This window comes from Nuphar pumila, chromosome 1 (assembly GCF_984573655.1).
Source record: "Nuphar pumila chromosome 1, dmNupPumi1.hap1.1, whole genome shotgun sequence".
Classification (NCBI taxonomy): Eukaryota; Viridiplantae; Streptophyta; class Magnoliopsida; order Nymphaeales; family Nymphaeaceae; genus Nuphar; species Nuphar pumila.
The window spans coordinates 180,915,003-180,933,693 of record NC_143249.1 but is presented as its reverse complement, the minus strand read 5'-3'; the positions used below and the strand labels follow the sequence as shown (position 1 = coordinate 180,933,693).

The 18,691-nt window shown below is 37.4% G+C and overlaps 1 protein-coding gene across 7 annotated transcripts; it reads right to left on the bottom strand.

Annotated features, from left to right (window-relative positions):
• Window positions 1–3,234: 3,234 nt before the first annotated feature.
• Window positions 3,235–18,107, bottom strand: LOC149851528 (protein MEI2-like 4). 7 transcript variants are annotated; one of them, XM_090001083.1, is made up of 16 exons: window positions 17,505–18,107; window positions 16,660–16,877; window positions 16,447–16,492; window positions 13,278–13,616; window positions 12,600–13,042; window positions 12,340–12,498; window positions 9,961–10,032; window positions 9,586–9,702; window positions 9,343–9,494; window positions 7,571–7,668; window positions 6,995–7,429; window positions 5,048–5,696; window positions 4,879–4,963; window positions 4,713–4,781; window positions 4,450–4,629; window positions 3,235–3,837 (listed from the first exon to the last, which is right to left on the bottom strand). In XM_090001083.1, exons 2-16 carry the CDS (start codon window positions 16,801–16,803, stop codon window positions 3,658–3,660), a joined length of 3,168 nt encoding a protein of 1,055 aa, XP_089857209.1. In that variant the 5' UTR covers window positions 16,804–16,877; window positions 17,505–18,107; the 3' UTR covers window positions 3,235–3,657. The 7 variants fall into 7 exon arrangements, with proteins under 7 accessions (XP_089857209.1, XP_089857221.1, XP_089857215.1 ...); XM_090001095.1 differs by having other exon boundaries at window positions 5,048–5,681; window positions 16,660–16,917; window positions 17,505–18,042; XM_090001089.1 differs by having other exon boundaries at window positions 16,660–16,804; window positions 17,505–17,629.
• Window positions 18,108–18,691: the final 584 nt, after the last annotated feature.

Here is an 18,691-nt window from a genome sequence, read left to right as displayed (position 1 = left end):
CAAACACATAAACTATCATTAATCTACACAATTAATCATTATAATTCTACACAAGTACACTGAATCAGATACAATTATTGATTGATGATGAAATTGTTAATCAAACACGTAAACTATCAATAATCTATATAATTAATCATTACAATTCTACACAAGTACACTGAATCAGATATAGTTATTGATTGGTGATAAATGACAGAAAAATACCAATATAACACTATAATTCAATACCAAATAATAAATTAACACTACAATAATTAACACTTAACATCTATAACAAATTAATAATCGTGCATAGGGTATGAATCAGGACAAACAACAACAATAAATTTATAAATTGCAACTGGAAAAGAGTTAAGCATATACTCACAAGTCACTAGGAGAGCAACTAGATAAGAGTTAGCACCACTGAAACGATATTCACTAATTCACAACCTTCAAATATATCTTCTTGTCCTTCAAATAAATCCACTGATTCACAACATTCTCCTACTGTCCAAAGATAATTAATTTGGATATAAGAACATTAAAACACAAGTTAGAAGTCAGGACTTTTCTATAATTCTATATAATTTGAGTAGATAAAGTAGATAATTGATTTTATAATTCGAAAATCAAGACTTATTCTAAATTTCAGAAGTCATTGGTTCACAGCCTTCTCCTAGCTTTATTCCAACTAAAATGAGTAGATAAAGTATAATTATTGCACCAAAAAACATAAATTATCACCACCAGTCAACATTCATCTTCTACTTTAATTTAATTTGTGAGTCAAATAATTAACATGAGATAAAAGAGTGAGAGACATCTACATATATGTATATAATATATACATATATACACAGGAGCTTATACAAGAACAAAAAAATTGGATTTATCCCCAAAATGGGCAAATTATTTTTTTATTTTAAATAAAATTTGATAAAAAATAAATGCAGTAAATTGTTTCAGGTCAGGATCAACCATACTTCGGAGTTGATTTGATTAAATCCACTCCAATCTACCTATAGTTTGATTATATCAAATTAGCACATATTTGATTAGTCAAATTGCCCAAAAGATCGGTGTCTCATCATCTAGCTCACTCAGGAGCACGGGAGCAGCAACAGAGGCTTGGAGGAGAAGCGTGGGTGGCCGACGTTGGAGGGGAAGCATGACTGACGTCGGAGAAAAAGCTGAACGATGGTGGATCGATCGTCGGTCATCGGGGGATTTGGGGAAGACGAGGGCAAGGGCTAGGTCACTCAAAATCAAGATCGAAGAAGAAGAGGGGCTGAGGGGTAATAAGTTAAACAGGTCAGATCCAGCACGAGTGGGTGCCCATCCTCGCCAGGTGCTGGATCCGACCCGGGAATCAGGGCTGAGCTAAGACTGGGCTTTTATTTTTTTATTTTTTAACTGGGCCGGGAGGCAGGACTGGGCTACAGTCCAATCCTGCCCCCCCCAGCTTCGCCTTTGGGTACAGTGGAAGATGAAATAAAACACACATGTTCGTGGTCATGCCCCCTGCTAAGAGCAGTAAAAACCAACACACAGATACACCTGTACTGTCACCCACATGAGGGGCCCACCATGACCCTCACCATTACTATTGAGACTCACTTTTGAAGAACAGGAGGTAATACCATAGTGGCAAAAGTTAAAAACGGCAAAATCTAGAGAGTAAAAAACTCAAAGTTTTTGAATTTTTTCATAAATCTTGCATTTTTGTTGGCAAAATCTTGGCAATAAAAAATCAATTAAAATATATATAAAATACTTTTTTTATAGAAAAATATAAACAAAACACATTTAAAAATGAAAATCTTGCCATAAATATATGCTAAAATGGTAAATATCACAATATTTGTCACGGATTGAAAATCTCATGAGAAATTACCGTTTTAAACTTTCAGGCAATTTCTCGCGGCAATTTCTCGCGATATTATTGTGAGATTTTTATAAATCTCATGATATTTGTTACAGAGGGTAATACCATGTCTCCTCCTTTCATCACAAACTTGCTATTTTTTTAGACAAATAAAGTTGGGGTTAGGGCAGACCCTTACCAGTTATACAAGTATACCATTTAGGGTTCGAACTTGCAATGTCCCAACACAAGGTGATGTGCACTGACTGCTCTTGCCGGACAAGCGGAGCCCTAGTTGGTATCACAAACTTGTTATTACTTCTGTTAAACATTCTACCAACACTTGGTGTGCAGAACTTACTAAATTGGAACACTTTACCTGCCAAATAACATTTTGAGTATCAATTTAGCTGGTGGCTTGCTACCATATGATGTGCTAGACAAGGGTCGGCAGCTGAAGTCTCTCTACACAGAGGATCAGGTGCCATATACTCTTACGTAGTCAGAGTGAGTCAGTCCCATTTTGGCCCTAATTCAGGCCCAACACTCGGACCCAATGAACCATAAACTGTCCAATCAAGAATTTCTTACGTTGCATTGGCTCAAAGCTGCAAGAATGTAGTTAACCTTTACAATTGGCCAAAGAAACGATTCATTGGCCAACAGGCTGCTCCGCTTGTCTGGCAAGAGCAGTTAGTGCATGTCACCTTGTGTTGGGACATTGCAAGTTCGAACCCCAAATGGTATGGTTGTACAACTGGTAGGGGTCTGACTAACCCCAGCTTTCTCCGTCAAAAAGAAGATTCATTGACTTCATTCTCTTGCTATCACCTGGCTCTTTGAGCGAGTGGGACACAACTTTTAACTTCATATAAACAAAGCTTATGGATCTCACACGAGTCACACCCATAGTGACAAAAGTTTAAAACCCGCTTTTTTGGCAGTAAAAAAACTCACTAAGATTTTGAATTTTTTTTTTAAATCTCACATTTTTAGCAAAATCTCAGCAATAAAAGATAATTGTTTACAAGAAAACATAAATAAAAATATTAAAAATAAAAAACACATGACTTTTTCACGATAAATAACCGCTTCAAATGTAAATATCGTTTAAATCACGATAATTATGTTTTGCCAAAAAAAAATCATGATATTTTGAAAATATCACAAAAAATTGCAGTTTTTAACTTCCAGGTAATTTCTGACAATATTATCGAGATTTTCATAAATCTAGCCATATTTGTCACTATCATCACACCCGCATGGGAGCATGCACAGCAATCAAAAAAATGATCACCAAAATAATACATTTATCCGACTGACACTCAAGCAATTAGAACGGACGAATCAAATCCACGATACAATAAGGAAAGAGTATCAAGTGATTCGAAGGGGAGAATTTCTGAGGCCCCAAACATTTCATCACTTTTCCAGATGTCATACAAATACAACAGCCATCTCATTCGCTCAGTTAGGATGGCTCTCACTAAAAAAAAGGAACAAATGGCTCCACACTGGAACTCCTGTACATTTATCACGCCCACTTAAAAAACACAGGCTCCACCTGACCTCATACACTTGCACTGTTACACAGCCTCAATTACAAAAGTTATAATAGAAAGAATGAAAGAAAACTCGAGAGGGGTAAATAAGCAACCATTGAGACTCCTCTAGTTTCCAAAACTTCTGGTTCCGCACCACTATCCACAAGAACCCTATCAGCTACCAATATGCAAGTGATGAACACTTTTTTTTGTATGAGAAGTGAGGAGAGAGTGAACCAGTTTCGACTAAGCTGGTTTTCATTTTTAAGTAGGTGCTACAATTGCACATTCTCTGTCCTTGGATGAACCAGGAGAAGAGTTGGTTGCATTGGACGTTTCCTCTCTAGGTGGAGAGGTTGATGGGCTTTCTTGGTTATCTTCACTCCCACTGGTATGAGGTTTGCTAGGCCTGGTCCGAACGTAAGAACCCATTGGAAACGGTTCCTGAAGAGATGAAGGATAGCTATAAACTTCTCATGCAAAGAGAAAAGTACAAAATAGAACAGAAAAAGAAGAAATTAATGAGAAGATGAATCATGACCCAACATAGGAACTCTAAGACATAGGAGGACATAAGATCATGGATGCAAGGCGTTAAATAATTTTTCTCCTAGCTATGGCACCTAAAATAACTAACAAAATGAATAGCGTAAAAATGCCAAAGTAGTTTATGACTATAAATAAAAAAGCAGACTCCATTGTCCTCTAAGTCTTGTTGATCGGCTTGGCCATTGCCTTTTTTTTCATAGGGAGATGATTAATAGGTGCTGGGTTATGCCATAACACTCTTGGGAAGAACAGGCTACAGGATATATTGGGCAAGCTTGGCATGAATGAAATCTATGCTCCAGCTTGAGGGGGAGTATTGTCAAGTAAAAGTCTTCTAAATGAAGGGCGCAAGCCACACAGTTTCTCGCTTCCGCTTCCTAGTCTGGCAACCTTGGGATGGACTAGCCACTCGAGTTCTTAAATATGCCTTGATTCAAATCTTTTGGTTCCTTTGGGGGAAGCAACAAAAGGTACACAATTTACGAGCACAAAACCACAAGTGAATACCTGATCACCTGCGTTTGGACCATCAGTGTGAAAAAGAATAGGCCTACACCGTTTATCCTCATTCATCAAGCTTGAATTCTGGAAATGAGCAATAAGAGCTGTTTTTCCTTGAATCCGAGCATATGCAAGAGAAGCTACCTTCTCACTATTAAATTTCTCCCACTTTTTGCCGTTAAATGCCTGTAGAGGAGAGCTGTCTCATCAGAGAGCAAAAGGGAAAATGAACCTCAAGCCAATCCATAGACACGGTAGAGGAATTATACCTCATAAAATGGAACAATGTGTAAAGCATCAATCATATTGATGAATGCATAACCAACATTGCATTTGTTCTGCACAAAAGCAGACAAGAAGCCAAGCATAAGAAAGAACTTTAATAAGGGCCTATAAATCAAGAGCATGTTAGGCTAAACTAAAGCAGAAAATCACCTTAAAATCAATGGGCAAATAGATGAAGTCATAAGTTCCTCGATGGTGTTCATCAATTGCAGCCAACAGCATTTTAGAAGTATACCTACAACAACAGCACAATCACTATCAACGGAAACGGAAATGGCACTCACAGAAACATAGACCTACAATAAATTAGCCCACATACTTGTTAGGGATGTTCTTGATCATAAGGGTTGTTCTTGTGTCTTCACCACTTAATATGTGGTCAATATCCAGTTCATACTGTTTCTTGTTGTCAATTTGATTACTTGAGTCACTCCTCCATCCCCTCATCCGTTCATTAGGACTTTCAAATGGAGGTAGCACAGAGATCATGGGGTTTCCATTAGGAAACATTTGGCATCTATGCTGTGGAGAGGGTAATCCCACATTACCAGCAGAAATCGAAGTGTCTAAACCATTTCTCCCAACATGGGAGAACATGTTAGGGACAGCAATTTCCAATGGATGCAGCCCATTACTTCCAGAGTAACCCATACTTCCAACAGAACCAGGGATAAAAGCTGCAGGTTCAACTGAGTTCCCAGCAAAGGCACGTCGTCTGTCCCAAAGGGCAGTTGGAGCAGAGCCCACATGATGGTGACGTGAAGGTAACACTGCATTGGCTAAATGGGCTTGGGCTCTTGGAAAGCCATGCAGTTGTGGTTGGTGATGACCTGGCACACCATTAACAAATGATGGAGAATTCGCCCACATCATGTGGTTTGGAATATGTGGTTGATAAGAGTTGGGATTGCTCCACATAAAAGTGTGTCCATGCATAGGGCAGCTACCATTCCCTGAAACACCATAAACTATGAAAACATCCAATTAGACAAGAACTAAATGCTCTGTCAACCCAAAAGATTTATCAGGAAATTTTTTTTGAGATAACTGCTTCACAGCTCAACTCCTTGGACATTAAGTGGAAATTCAACTAAATGACAGGTAAAATGGCGGCATTGAAATGGAGATAAAACTTGAAACTAATCTCAACACAAATTGCTTAGTCAAATTACAACAAAACTAACAAGAACTAAAATGCACAAAAACTAAAAAAAAGGCAACACTTATTTCAATCGTATGGAGATATAAAACTACATCTATGTCACACAATCGACATCATAGTCAGCCATGCCAATCTTGCTCGACAATTCAAGTTCATGAGGCAATTTTCTATTATAGATCACAGGAAATCTTAGCATTTCCAACAAAAGAAAAGACTATAATACACAAAAAACAAATCACAATAATCTAGAAAGGTTGAAATTTTTTCAAAATATGGAAATAATAAGGAAAATTTTCTATTATAGATCACTATGATTCTTTCTCTTTTCCTTATTATTTCCACATTTTGAAAAATTTTCAACCTTTCTAGATTATTGTGATTTGTTTTTGGTGCATTGTAGTCTTTTCTTTTGTTGGAAATGCTAAGATTTCCTGTGATCTATAATAGAAAACTGCCTCATGAACTTGAATTGTCGAGCAAGATTGGCATGGCTGACTATAATGTCGATTGTGTGACATAGATGTAGTTTTATATTTCCATACGATTGAAATAAGTGTTGACATTTGGTGCTATTGAAGGCACCAAACTATTGAGCATAAATCACAATATTTTTATATTTTTATATTTCTTTTTGTAGATCGGACCTTATGGATTTGATCTACAAGGCTTGTTTAGTAGAAAATGAATTTCAAATCATGTGACTGTGACATGTAAGCAAGTTTTCTAAGGGCTTCAAAGTTAAACAGCCCACGATGCACTAAAATTTCACGACTCAAAAAGCCACAGTTTTAGATCAAAATAACACAATCCACGTTTTGATACTCAGCAAACAAACCATGCTGAACACATCTATGTTGTCAGATTCAGTCGATAAAGCCTGATCGTGTGATTTCCAGCTCAATAGTTCTGAGCCTTCAATAGCACCAAACATTATCACTATGTGTGTGTGTATACAAACTGTGATATAGCATAGACAAGCTAGATGATTTCTGATTGATGATTCCTTTATCATGGGAAGGAACCAGAAGAAACCTATATATTTCAAAGCATGTATTGAATAGATGAATGATGATGGAGAAAATATATCTTATTCCTTTAACTTACCACTTTCAAATGAATGACTTTGAAATCCATTAGGTCCAACCCTAGGAACGTGCCTGCCATGAATATCTTCAGTACGTCTTGGAATAATATTCGTAGTCATGGCTGACATGGTGCCAGGAGAGTTGTATGCAATAGAGTTGTTCATGATATCGTACTCAGGAAGTGAATGAGGATGAAATGCTGGCATGACCTGGAAACCAGAGTTCATCTGTCCCGGGCAGTGATTAGGCTCCCCTAAGCTAGACTGGTTGCCATTATTACCAATAGATGCAACTCTGACTGGTGGAGATAGCCCTGGGGCTATCATAGAAGAAGAAAACCCTTGGAATGATGAGTCAGCGAACTGATTATCAGTTGGACAGGTGGCTGAATTATGACCCTGGACAGCTCCACTATCAGAACAGCTTATTGGTATTGCCCTGTTTGAGTGTGGTCCTGGAAGAGAGAGAGAGAGAGAGAGAGAGAGAGAGAGAGAGAGAGAGAGAGAGAGAGAGAGAGAGAGAGAGAGAGAGAGGTTCATAAATGCATTCACCAGACTATCTCGGAGGAGAAAAACATTCAAAGTTAACATTTTACCATAGCAACATAGAGGCGAGTTATTTGAAGGGCTTCCCTGTGGTCTAAGAAAATTAGCTTCCTCAAGTTCCAAGTCCTGAGATAACTGTTGCATCAAACTGCACAAAAAAGTGATTTCCTCCATAAGAAATTATAACTACCTAGAAATATATATGTACAACTACATTAAGTCATGACCCAATACTGCATTTTCACACAAACACAAGCGAGCACGTGCACATACACACACATACATAGAGAGAGAATCCACTGCAGCATCCATGCATGATATCTCGATATTATATCTTGCACCAACAATCAATTTGTGTTGATCTGATTATCAAATGTCACATCTAGCCTTTTGGACACTGACATAAATCAGTTTACTATTTTGGTAGATCCAATGGCAACAAGGGCATGTGATCAAAATTCGAGGAGATGCGTTGCAATAGTATGGCCCCTCTATAAAATAACTCCCAAGCAACTCATTCCTACAGTACCTAATAATAAATAGTTGATACTGAACACATCCCAAGGAGTAGGCCTAACATGATGATTAGATCAATCCATGCATGGATGAAGACATACATTATGCATGTGCAAGTTTGTGAGAAGAGAAAAAAACTAAATCGTTAAAAATGAAGATGTCTCTGATACACAATTATATATGAAATTATGATCTGCTTAGGACAACACCAAGCAAGCAAATGCTCGTATATTGTGTAATAAAGCCGATGAACACTATGCAAAAAAATAACTTCTCTATGATAATTAATCATATCCTATTTTCTTAACAGATCTGCAAACCTCAAGCTCGAACATGTACACTTAATAACAATTACATACACATGTAAACCAAAGTTTCACTAAGCAAAATTAATTATCCTAGGTAAGTAGCAAAATCTTGATCACAACTACCATGCTGTGACCAAATTAACCAGAAGAAGACCTTCATCCTGAATAACTTAAATCCAGAGAAGCTAAATGCAGCTGGCTTTGTTGAGCTGTTAAAAACTTACCAACCAATTGACTTAAAACTTACAAATGGTAAATAATAATGTGTCAAAAACCTACATTTGCAAATGTAAAGAATAATATTGTTCTATCTGTCTAGGGATTCTATGAATGGCCTACAACTACAAGGCAATAATGATGTTAAACAACTCATTCAGTTAGGATCAGTCATAGCTGAATCAGTCATGCTAGCATCTTCAAGGATTCTGATCTTCATTAGACATATGATGATGAGAACACATTGAATATTCATTTCATCGAATGATACAATATAAATTCAGATTCCAGAAAGGACAGTGCTTCAATGGAGGTTAGAAAATTATAACAGTGTCAATGGCTTCAAGTACGACAAAAGTTAGTTTTGAATCCTTCCCAACAGTCAACGAGTGAAATGATGAAAAAAGCAAGCCGTCAGCCAATTTTCATCTTCCAGATATGAAGGTTTCTAACAAATGAAAAGTAACAGAACACGGTTATCATTTAAAAAAATTTAACTCATGAAATGGAGCAGAATTCGGGTCTTTTTGTCAACTGACAGTTCAAAACTTCAAATCCATCATATCCTCTGAGAACATAAGATAGCAACTTTATCATCAAAAGAGAAAAGGAAAATTAACAAAAACAAGGGGAAAAGAACGTTATTATCCCTTATCAGAATCATGAAAAGCTTGAAGCAAATAGTGAAACAGTAACTCACTGGCCTATCTATTCACACAGAACTCTATGCAAGAGGAAAGACAGTCAATAAAATAAAGAGTCTGAGCATGTATCAACAATACCACCGTCTTGCACCCCCAGGACGGCTTGGCTCAAGCTTTATCCGCTTCCCTGCAATGTCACTCCTATTTAATGCTCTAAGAGCTACTTCAGCTGCTCTAGCATCATAAAATTCTATAAACTTGTGATGATGCTTGTGAGGTGTTTCACGAATCTGGTATCATGATAAGAAACAATATAATGAATGCCAATTTATATAACTGTCTATAGCAAGTGTTCTAACATGTAAAACCAGTGAGCCAAACCTCTTTAATTTCTCCATAAGCACCAAAGATCTGGCGAAGATCATCATTTGAGACAGAAGAATCAAGGTTGAACACCACAAGAGTACCCTGATTTATGTCTTTCTCTGAAGGATTGTCCTGTGAATGATAATAACAAACAGAAAAAGTGTTCACACGTGCTATAAATGTAAACAGCAATGCAATAATAGAATGAAAATAAGAATGCACATGTGTGTTCATATCTTTGTGTGGGTTCATGTATGCGAGTGCATCTTTGTGTGTTCATGTGTGGTGTGCGTGCATGTGTTGAATTTTGGAGAAAATTTAAGGAACCAAAAAAGGAGCGCAAAGCAAACAAAAAATATGCAGAGATCAACAACAAGAGTGAGCCACAACTGGACGTCTTTCCATGCTGCAGCCGCTGTATATCCGGAGTGGAAGTTGATGAGTGACCTCACCAAAAAATGACTGCAAGAAAAATCACTTATAACACATAGGATCAAGAAAGAACAACTCAAACAAAAGATCGAATACATATCTACAGCCAATTTTGGATATAATCATATTAACAAATAAGAAATTGTTCAGGTTCAATAAGCATTATATACTAAATCTTAGATGAAGTAATTGATAACTGAGTGTAAGCAATGGCTAGTCGTAAAATGCTCTTAATAGGTGACACTACCTTTATGAAGCAAAACTGAAACATTTGTATATATCAGGCAGCAGCAGATAATGTGATTTCATTTTTACATTTTAGGTGCCATTTGACAATGGCACATTGTAATTCTTTTGAAAAGTTAATGTAAGTTATTACTAAGCCTGATAGGGTTATTATATAAATAAGAGATCAATGTGAACATGCCCACATATTGAGTGCACTTGGTGCCAAGGATAGGATTCTCATGAGAAACGTGTTGGGAAATGGAAATTGGAAACGTAACATACATATATATATATATATAGGGTTAATATTTGGTGCTATCGAAAGCACCGAATTATATGGAACTATTGAGCTGGAAATCATAGGTTCAAGCTTTATAAACTCAATCTGACCGCATAGACGTTTTCAGGAAGGTTTGTTTGCTAAGGATCAAACCTTGGAGCATCTTATTTCAATCCAAAAATATGATTTTGAGTCATGAAATTTTAGTTCATTGTGGATCGTTAATTTTTGAAACCCTTAAAAACCTGCCTTATGAGTCACAATCATATGATTCAAAACTCATTTCCCACTAAACAAACATTGTAGATCACATCCACAAGATTTAATTTAAATCTAAAACCTATGACTTTCAGCTCAATAGTTCCATATAATTTGGTGCCTTCAATAGCAACAAATATCAACCCATATATATATATATATATATATATATATATATATATAGTGTGTGTGTGTGTGTGTGTGTGTGTGTGTGTGTGTGTGCATGTGAGTGTTTATGGAGCAAAAGTGCAAATGTCAACAATATGCATTAAGAATACTATAAATTTACATTACTTTTTTTTCTAATATTATGATAAGTAGTAAGAATTAATTTATTTTTTGTAAAATATATGATTACATAGATTACAACTAAAATATGTAATTTAAATTTTGAATAACACATATACCTCAAATTTTCATTGAAAAAGAAATTTCTTATTTAAGAAAAACTTGCAAGAATTGTACGGAAACATATTTCCCAAATAAGGGAAACGGGTTGCCCAGATAAAATAAGTAGGTTTCTCGCATGATGTGAAATGGGTTTATCACTTTATGGGAAACAAGTTTTTCATGTATTTTTAGAAGTTTCCCACAAGTTTCGGAAATGCAAGGTTTTTGGTTACAAAAACGAGCTTCCCACATGCAAGTTGAATTTCTGGTAACCCTGGTTCTCATATAAATAAGAGATCGATGTGGACATGCCCACATATTGAGTGCACTTGGGGCCAAGGATTCCAACTTGACATCACCCTCTTCACTGCTACATTTCTCTCACTCTCCATCTTCTTCACCTATTTGCAGCATAGTTGGCAAACCCAGCAAGTCGACTCGGGATAGGACCGCAACTGGGTCACAATTCAGGACCGCCAATCCACCCCACTAAATAAATTTGTTTAACATGCATTTTATTATTTTAATGCATAATTCTTATATAAAGTCACTTGTTATAAAGAATCTAATATTGTTCAATGAAAAAAGTTAATAATCATGTATAATTATATGTTTTTGCAACTTATCTATTGACATATTAGCTTGAAGTTTAGTTATTTCCATGTCTTATTCATATGCTTACACTATAAAATATAGAGTCCCGACTCGTCCGAGTCACCGAGTCAACCCGTTGGCTCGGTGACCCAGTAGGGGTCCCATCCAAGCCCGAGTCACAAGTTTGCTAACTATGATTTGCAGTTTTAACTAATACCATCATACAGTACAACTATGACTCTTGATTTATGCTTGGTAATCCCCTTTGTTTCTTGCCACTGCTGTCCACTTCTGCATTTCATAAATACTTACAAACCCCTCATTTCTTACCTTTGCTTTTAATTCTCAATTATATTTCCTTCTTTGGCAACCTTGGTTTTGAAAATCAAACACCACCATACATCAAAACAAAGTATTACAACAGTATGCAAAGAAAATCACTTAATATCTAGAATATCAAATAAATAATAATTTAAATCAAAAGAAATAAATACTTTAATGATGTTGCTAAAGAGGTGAACTTTATAAAAAATCAAAACAGCCAGAAAACAGAAGAAAAGACTTAAGACGTAACTTCACAAATATACCTTTGGAATAGAAAAGTGTATGTCAAGATTCCGACGCCTTAATGGTTTGTTCTGAAGTGCTCTCATAGCGTTACATGCAGATCTTATATCATAATAAGAAATCATAACAAATCCACGATGCTTGCATGCAGTATAAAGTGCACGAATATCTCCGTATTGCTGAGAACAAATACAACATGTCAATCACAAAATTCAATCACCAACAAGTAGGCCGAAGCCAAAGCCACATGAAAATCAATGTGGAAGAAAAGCACAAATACCTCGAACAGAACCCGTAATTCAGCATCTTCTACATTGCTGTTAATGTTCCTTACAAATAACGTTCGAGAAGGATGCTCTCCATGAGGATGTTCTCCAGCACATGAACCATTTGATCCTACCTGCTGACCGTTTGGAATACTAGTAACAAGATCAGAACTCCTACCGCCCCCATAGCAACTTAGTCCGTCATCAGCTTCTAATTCCATCCCACCTACACTGCTAAATAGATCAAAATCTTCCATCTCATCACTGTTGTTGGATTGAGCAATACAATCAATCTCATCAATAACTCCAGAAAACAGTTCATCATCATCAGGGAGGAGATTTCCAATAGTTTGTGCCTCTATCTCTTCAAGGGACTCCAAAAATTCATCTTCCTCAAAATGGGAGATAGCAGTATCAATAGAGTGGCTAAATGCATCATCACAAGATGATATTCTTACTGCAAGTTTTTAAAAAAAATGTAGTTTAGAAGAAAAACATAATGTGTAACATTCAGATATCGTGATCTCGGTAATTGACAACGGGAAGCAGCAAAAAACAAGTTAGTTGGAACTAACAGATATCAAGTTATCCACAAAGGACAAACATCACCGAGTGACAAAAATTGTGCATTTCAAATAAAGAAGTATTCGAGACGAAAATTGCATCAAACAGGGGTAGTAAATATTACTCACAATTCTTTTCAAATGTCGCTGAAAAAGAGTTGGAGAAGAGACCATTCTCATACTGAGACCTGTTCATGTTAACTTTTCCTTCCATGCATACAGTTTCAGGCTTTAGGCAGACATTTCTTTGGGTACCCAAGTCCTGGTCCATAATTCTCCAAGAAGCACTTGACAAGATAGCAGATCTTTCACAGCCAATAGCATTTGTTTGAAGGATAGGCTTGACTTTCTGCTCTTTGACAGAGTTTTCTAAACAGTCTAATGTTTGTGCTCCAATAAGTCCAAATCTTTCAAGAGGTGCAGAAGCAACAGCATTGTTGGTCGAAATTAGTGATATATCATCAATTCCTACATTCAGATGAGCATAGCTTTCATGTTAGGTAAATATAGCTAGATAAAAATAGAAATAACTAAAAAACAAAAAATTTCGCTCCAAAAAAGATGTTTTCCATCAAACTCTTCAATTATGACAACAACTGAACAAGCACCAAAAACAACTGTGTGTTGCTGTATAGTAAATTCACTGTACATAACATAATGGCAGACAAAGATAAGAGTAAAAAAGGTCTTTCCAAATAAAAATTGACAAAGAATCATGGCATAAACATTCTATGGCGACATCAAAGCCCTGCAGTTCTAAACAAAAAGTCAAACAAATGATCACCTCGATTTAGCATTAGATTAGAATGAATGGAGAAAGGGGCTTGCAAAAGCATTTTATGTGCAGATGGCAGAAAGGTTGATGATGATTAAGACAAACACATATCCCAAAATAATCGGTGATGCCAATTCAGGATCGCTAATGCCAAAGATATAACTAGAAAATCAAGTGCCAATTGTGCCTTAGAGAATATAGCGAACTTATACATGTATTAGAGCTCAAACGCATCTTGAATTTCACATTTCACTCCGAAAATTTTTCAATTTGGAAGAATTTCAATTGGCATCAAGTCATCAACCTTGTACTTTGAGGACATCTGCTATATACTATACATTTTTTTTATCATAATCTCATAATATCAAGAGATAAGAAACCCCAAGAGAAATAGATGAGAAACAATTGCTTAGACCACTAAGTCATCTCTCTCTCTCTCTCTCTCTGATGAAACCTGTCAGGGTGTCAGACCATTCTAGGGTGGACTGCAAAGCCATGATGACCAGTGCTCCAAGTGCTTTAACATGGGTGCACACATGGAAAACCATGCATCACTCTAACCGTGTGAGCGGGCCTGCAGTGGAGAGCAGATCAGGTGATCTGCCAAATCACTTTAAGGAAACTGATTTGGCATCCTCACTGTCCACAATTTCATAAAGACCGTAGGGTTCTCATGGGATAAAGCAATGGGCAGTGAAGATGTCAAATCACTTTCTTAAAAATGATTTGACGGATCGGCTGATCTGCTCTTCCTGCAGTGGGCCACCAAGTGATAAATTATCAATTGAGACCACTGGCAATTTAAACAAATCACCAGTGCTAGATGAAATTAAAATATCAACCAGTGAACCATATGAAAATTCACTGATGATAAAACTATTCAAGTCGTGACTGAGAGTGACCACATGATGCTTATACTTAGCCATTGCAAGTATGGTGATTAATTTGAAAGGTAATCCAGTTTGATGGTCACCAACTATTCAGTGTATCAGCAAATAATTTGCCTGCATTTACTAATGTAACCAATGGGGGCTCTTACTGCTCCCAGCCTCCCACAAGCACAACTAATGGTAACTAGAAGAACCATCTGTCCAAAAGGTTGAGCTCTCTTTAAGTTTGATATCTATTGAAAAGATAAGTATCTGACATTCTTTTGTTAAAATATGCACCTGAATACAATTTGTTACGGAAAGTAGGAAGCATACACGCATGTGCACACACACATACACACACACAGATCATCTGTGGTCAAGTTCTCAAATACTTGAGGAAAAATCCCACTTGGAAAGACTCTAACTCCAAAGAGGATGTTTAATTCAAAGACTCTCAAGTCAGAGGGAGGAGGGACTGATAATTCCAAAGCATCCTATTCTGAATCAGGTATGACTAGGATCTGGCCCATTCTCCTGTGTCATGCATCGCCTGAGCCAGCTTCAATATAAACATAAAATCCAGACCTATATCTGACAACTGTTAATACACTACTTATTATTGGTTGTTGTCAACCAATGTTTACTCTAGTGTTGTAACTTGCAACTAGGTAATAACATACCATGGTTCAAACTTCAAACAACTGACAGGACCAACAAAATTTCCTGATTTTTCCAGTAAGACAAGGAACCAGTAGCAATGTTCACATCATGCATAATGCTTCTTGAACACCTCTGCTGCTAATGCTATTTTTTCACCTAGTTACTCATATCTGGTGATGATATAGAAATTGTAATCCCCATACTTAATTATCATCATTTATATCTCTAATTTTCAACATGTGCAAAAGTCTCTACTAATCTGCCTCTTCAACCTCACATGATCAAATAAGGTTTTGATGCCCGCTTGTTACTCACTAATTTACACTAACTAGAGCACTTATCTGGTTGTTAGCCATGCTCTCATCAAGCAGTAGTCAGTAGGCTTACAAGCTATCATGGATATGCTACACCACCTGACAATATATGAGTGTGTCTGTGTGTGTCTGTGTGTTGTCCTTTAGAGGTTAACACATCATCTAGGATCTGACATTGTTGCATTTTGTTGTCCCATTTAGTCTCTTCATTTTGAACTTGATAATGAATTTCATCCCATAGCTGTGGTCTTATCTCATGTCGTTCCAAAGAAAATCCTGATGTCTTTCTCCTTTTTGACCACGGTATTCATCCCCACTTTTCTGTTCTAGTACTTTCACTCCACAAAGATACAGAGGAGGAGCCTCAGAAGAATATATTCTCTATCAATGTTGTGGGCCACATCAAGGTAAATCATATTAAAAAAGAGTGAACCCCTGCAGATCATTAATATTCCCTGTACGTAATTTTGATTATTTTAGAAGCATATGAGTTCACAGAACTAGCTGTTTCAGCAATGCAGGAGACAGATAAATGTGAAGATATACAAGTGATCTCATTAAATGAAGAAACTATAAGCCTGCAATTAAACGATAAAGGCAAATTCCAATACAGGTATCAAAAGCATATCTTCCTATAAACAAACTGAGAAAACTCATACAAAATCAAGCGCACTCACCACGGCGATCAGCTACTGGCTCATGCTTCCAGAAACCAACTTGTCTCTGCACAATCAACCAAATCAAATTCTTTTATCCAGGAAAAAAGTAATATAGGGTACCACGCAGAGACAGGCATCTAGTTGAAAACTAAAATGTTTGATTAACCAAAAACAGCTTTTCATCATCCAGAAACAAAAAGAATTTCAAAAATAACTCCAAGATAAGCATACATCTGCTGGGAAGTGGATTTCTGCAGAAAAGAAGGATGATGCCTTGGACAAAACAAACGGAGATGATGCAGTCTTTTGCTCCATTTTCTGCTTAGAATCGCAATGATTAAGAAATAAATTCCACTCGCTGACTTCAGATGGCATTCTGCATTTGTGAAAATCCGAAACTAAGACTCAAAATAACCCTTTCTTCAATTTTTTGATCCAACACTTTCAACCTTCAAGGAACACATAACATTTATGATCAGCGAATAAATCCTGGTCCATGAAGACAAAATCAGAACAGAATCTCAAAAAACAAACCAAAACTTTTCAAGATCAAGCACCAAAATCACAAATTTATGCACAACATTCAAACAGAGTCGGTTCTGGGACGATCGAACACCAATCACGTCAACCTTCTGCCAGATATCAACAAAAACCTTACACAGAAACACCTAAGACAAGACAGGGGCGACAGTTGACTTCCTTTAATAAAAACGCGAAATTCAAAAAGTGGATTATTAATGAAACTGACTCCTGGAGCGAACTTTTCAAAAGAAGAAGTCAGATCACTCGGGAATGAGAGGATACCCTTTCCAGGAAATTTTAAAAAAAAACTAAAATTGACAAAATTGAAGATTAACAATGTCAAAATAAGCCAAATCTGCCATACTGATCACGATCAGCAACAGATAAAGGCAAGAAACCGCAAAATTCAATCAGGAGAACAGTCGGGAAAAAAGAATATCCCCTCGGAAAACGCCTAATGTAGGCCTAAAAGCCAATGATCGTCCACAATCCCGTCCAATAACGAGAAACCGGCCAGAGAAAACAAATAAAGAAGAGGAAAAATGCAGATATACCTCAGGCGATCGGAACTTCCAGAGATCCGAGACGCCTTTCAGACTGCGATCCCTCCCTCCGGTCGCCAGAAAACTCCGTCTCGTCCGTGTGGCACGCAGAATTCAGAAACGAGGGCAAACCCGCTCATTTAAACCCAAAATTCGGATTTCGAATGGATTACGGCATAAGGCAAGGGACTTACGAAACCTCGGCATCTGTGCCGTGAAGAACCACCAAGGCATCACCTTTTCCCCTCATCGCAAGGAAAATGCGAATATCTCGCCCCTTAAAAAAAATCAAATTAAGGGAAAAAAGCAAATCCTAGCCTACCTCCCCCTCTTTATACCAGTCGCGGTGGACTACCAACGAGGCGACGATCGGGACTGCCGGAGCCGCGAGCGATCGGCCGGAAAACCCTGCAATTCCCCGGGGAACGAAGGCAAAGAGGATCAATCGAACTGCCGGAAAACTCTCCCTCTCAAACCCTCGCTCCCGCGGCCCGGCGACGCCCTCTCCTTCCCTCTCTCCCTCCCTCTCTCTCTAAACTACGAAAGAGAGAAAAAGAGAGGGAGAGAATAACCGGCCTTTTTAAGGATAAACGTCCGAACCAAACTTTTTCCTACAGACAGGAAGATGCGACCGAGAGAGGAGGGAAGTAAAAAAAGGAAAAAAAATTGAAAACGTCAGCACTGGTTAACCGGCGATAAGCGGTCAACTTGTCAGACTTCTCAGGTCACCTTAACCCCGTCGAACCCGTCCCGCCCGAATTACTTGACCCTATCCAAGCTCTTTTTCCCTTTTGTATTTTTTTACCTTTCTTTTTACCTCAATTTACCGTGCGAAGTCTTCTCGATCTCGATCGGACGTGGCACGATAAAAAGGGTATGTCCGAATTAGATCAAATCACAAGCGGGACCCACCAAACCATCCATATTTCAGAAATGATGAAAGTGTCCTTATCGGGAGAGCTAATCGGGTTGGATGCCGACCGGGTCATACTAGACCGGATGTAAAATCCAAATAATTGGCAGCGAGAGCGGATCCATTTCACGAGCCGAACTCCACCCAATGTAGCAAAATTGGATCAGAATCTAAATTTGCAATAGCAATTCTGGATCAAATTTATAAAAAAGAAAAAGAATTGAAAATAAGGGTTTTACACGTAAAAAGTGTAAACAGATCTGATTTGATCTAGATACCAACGTAT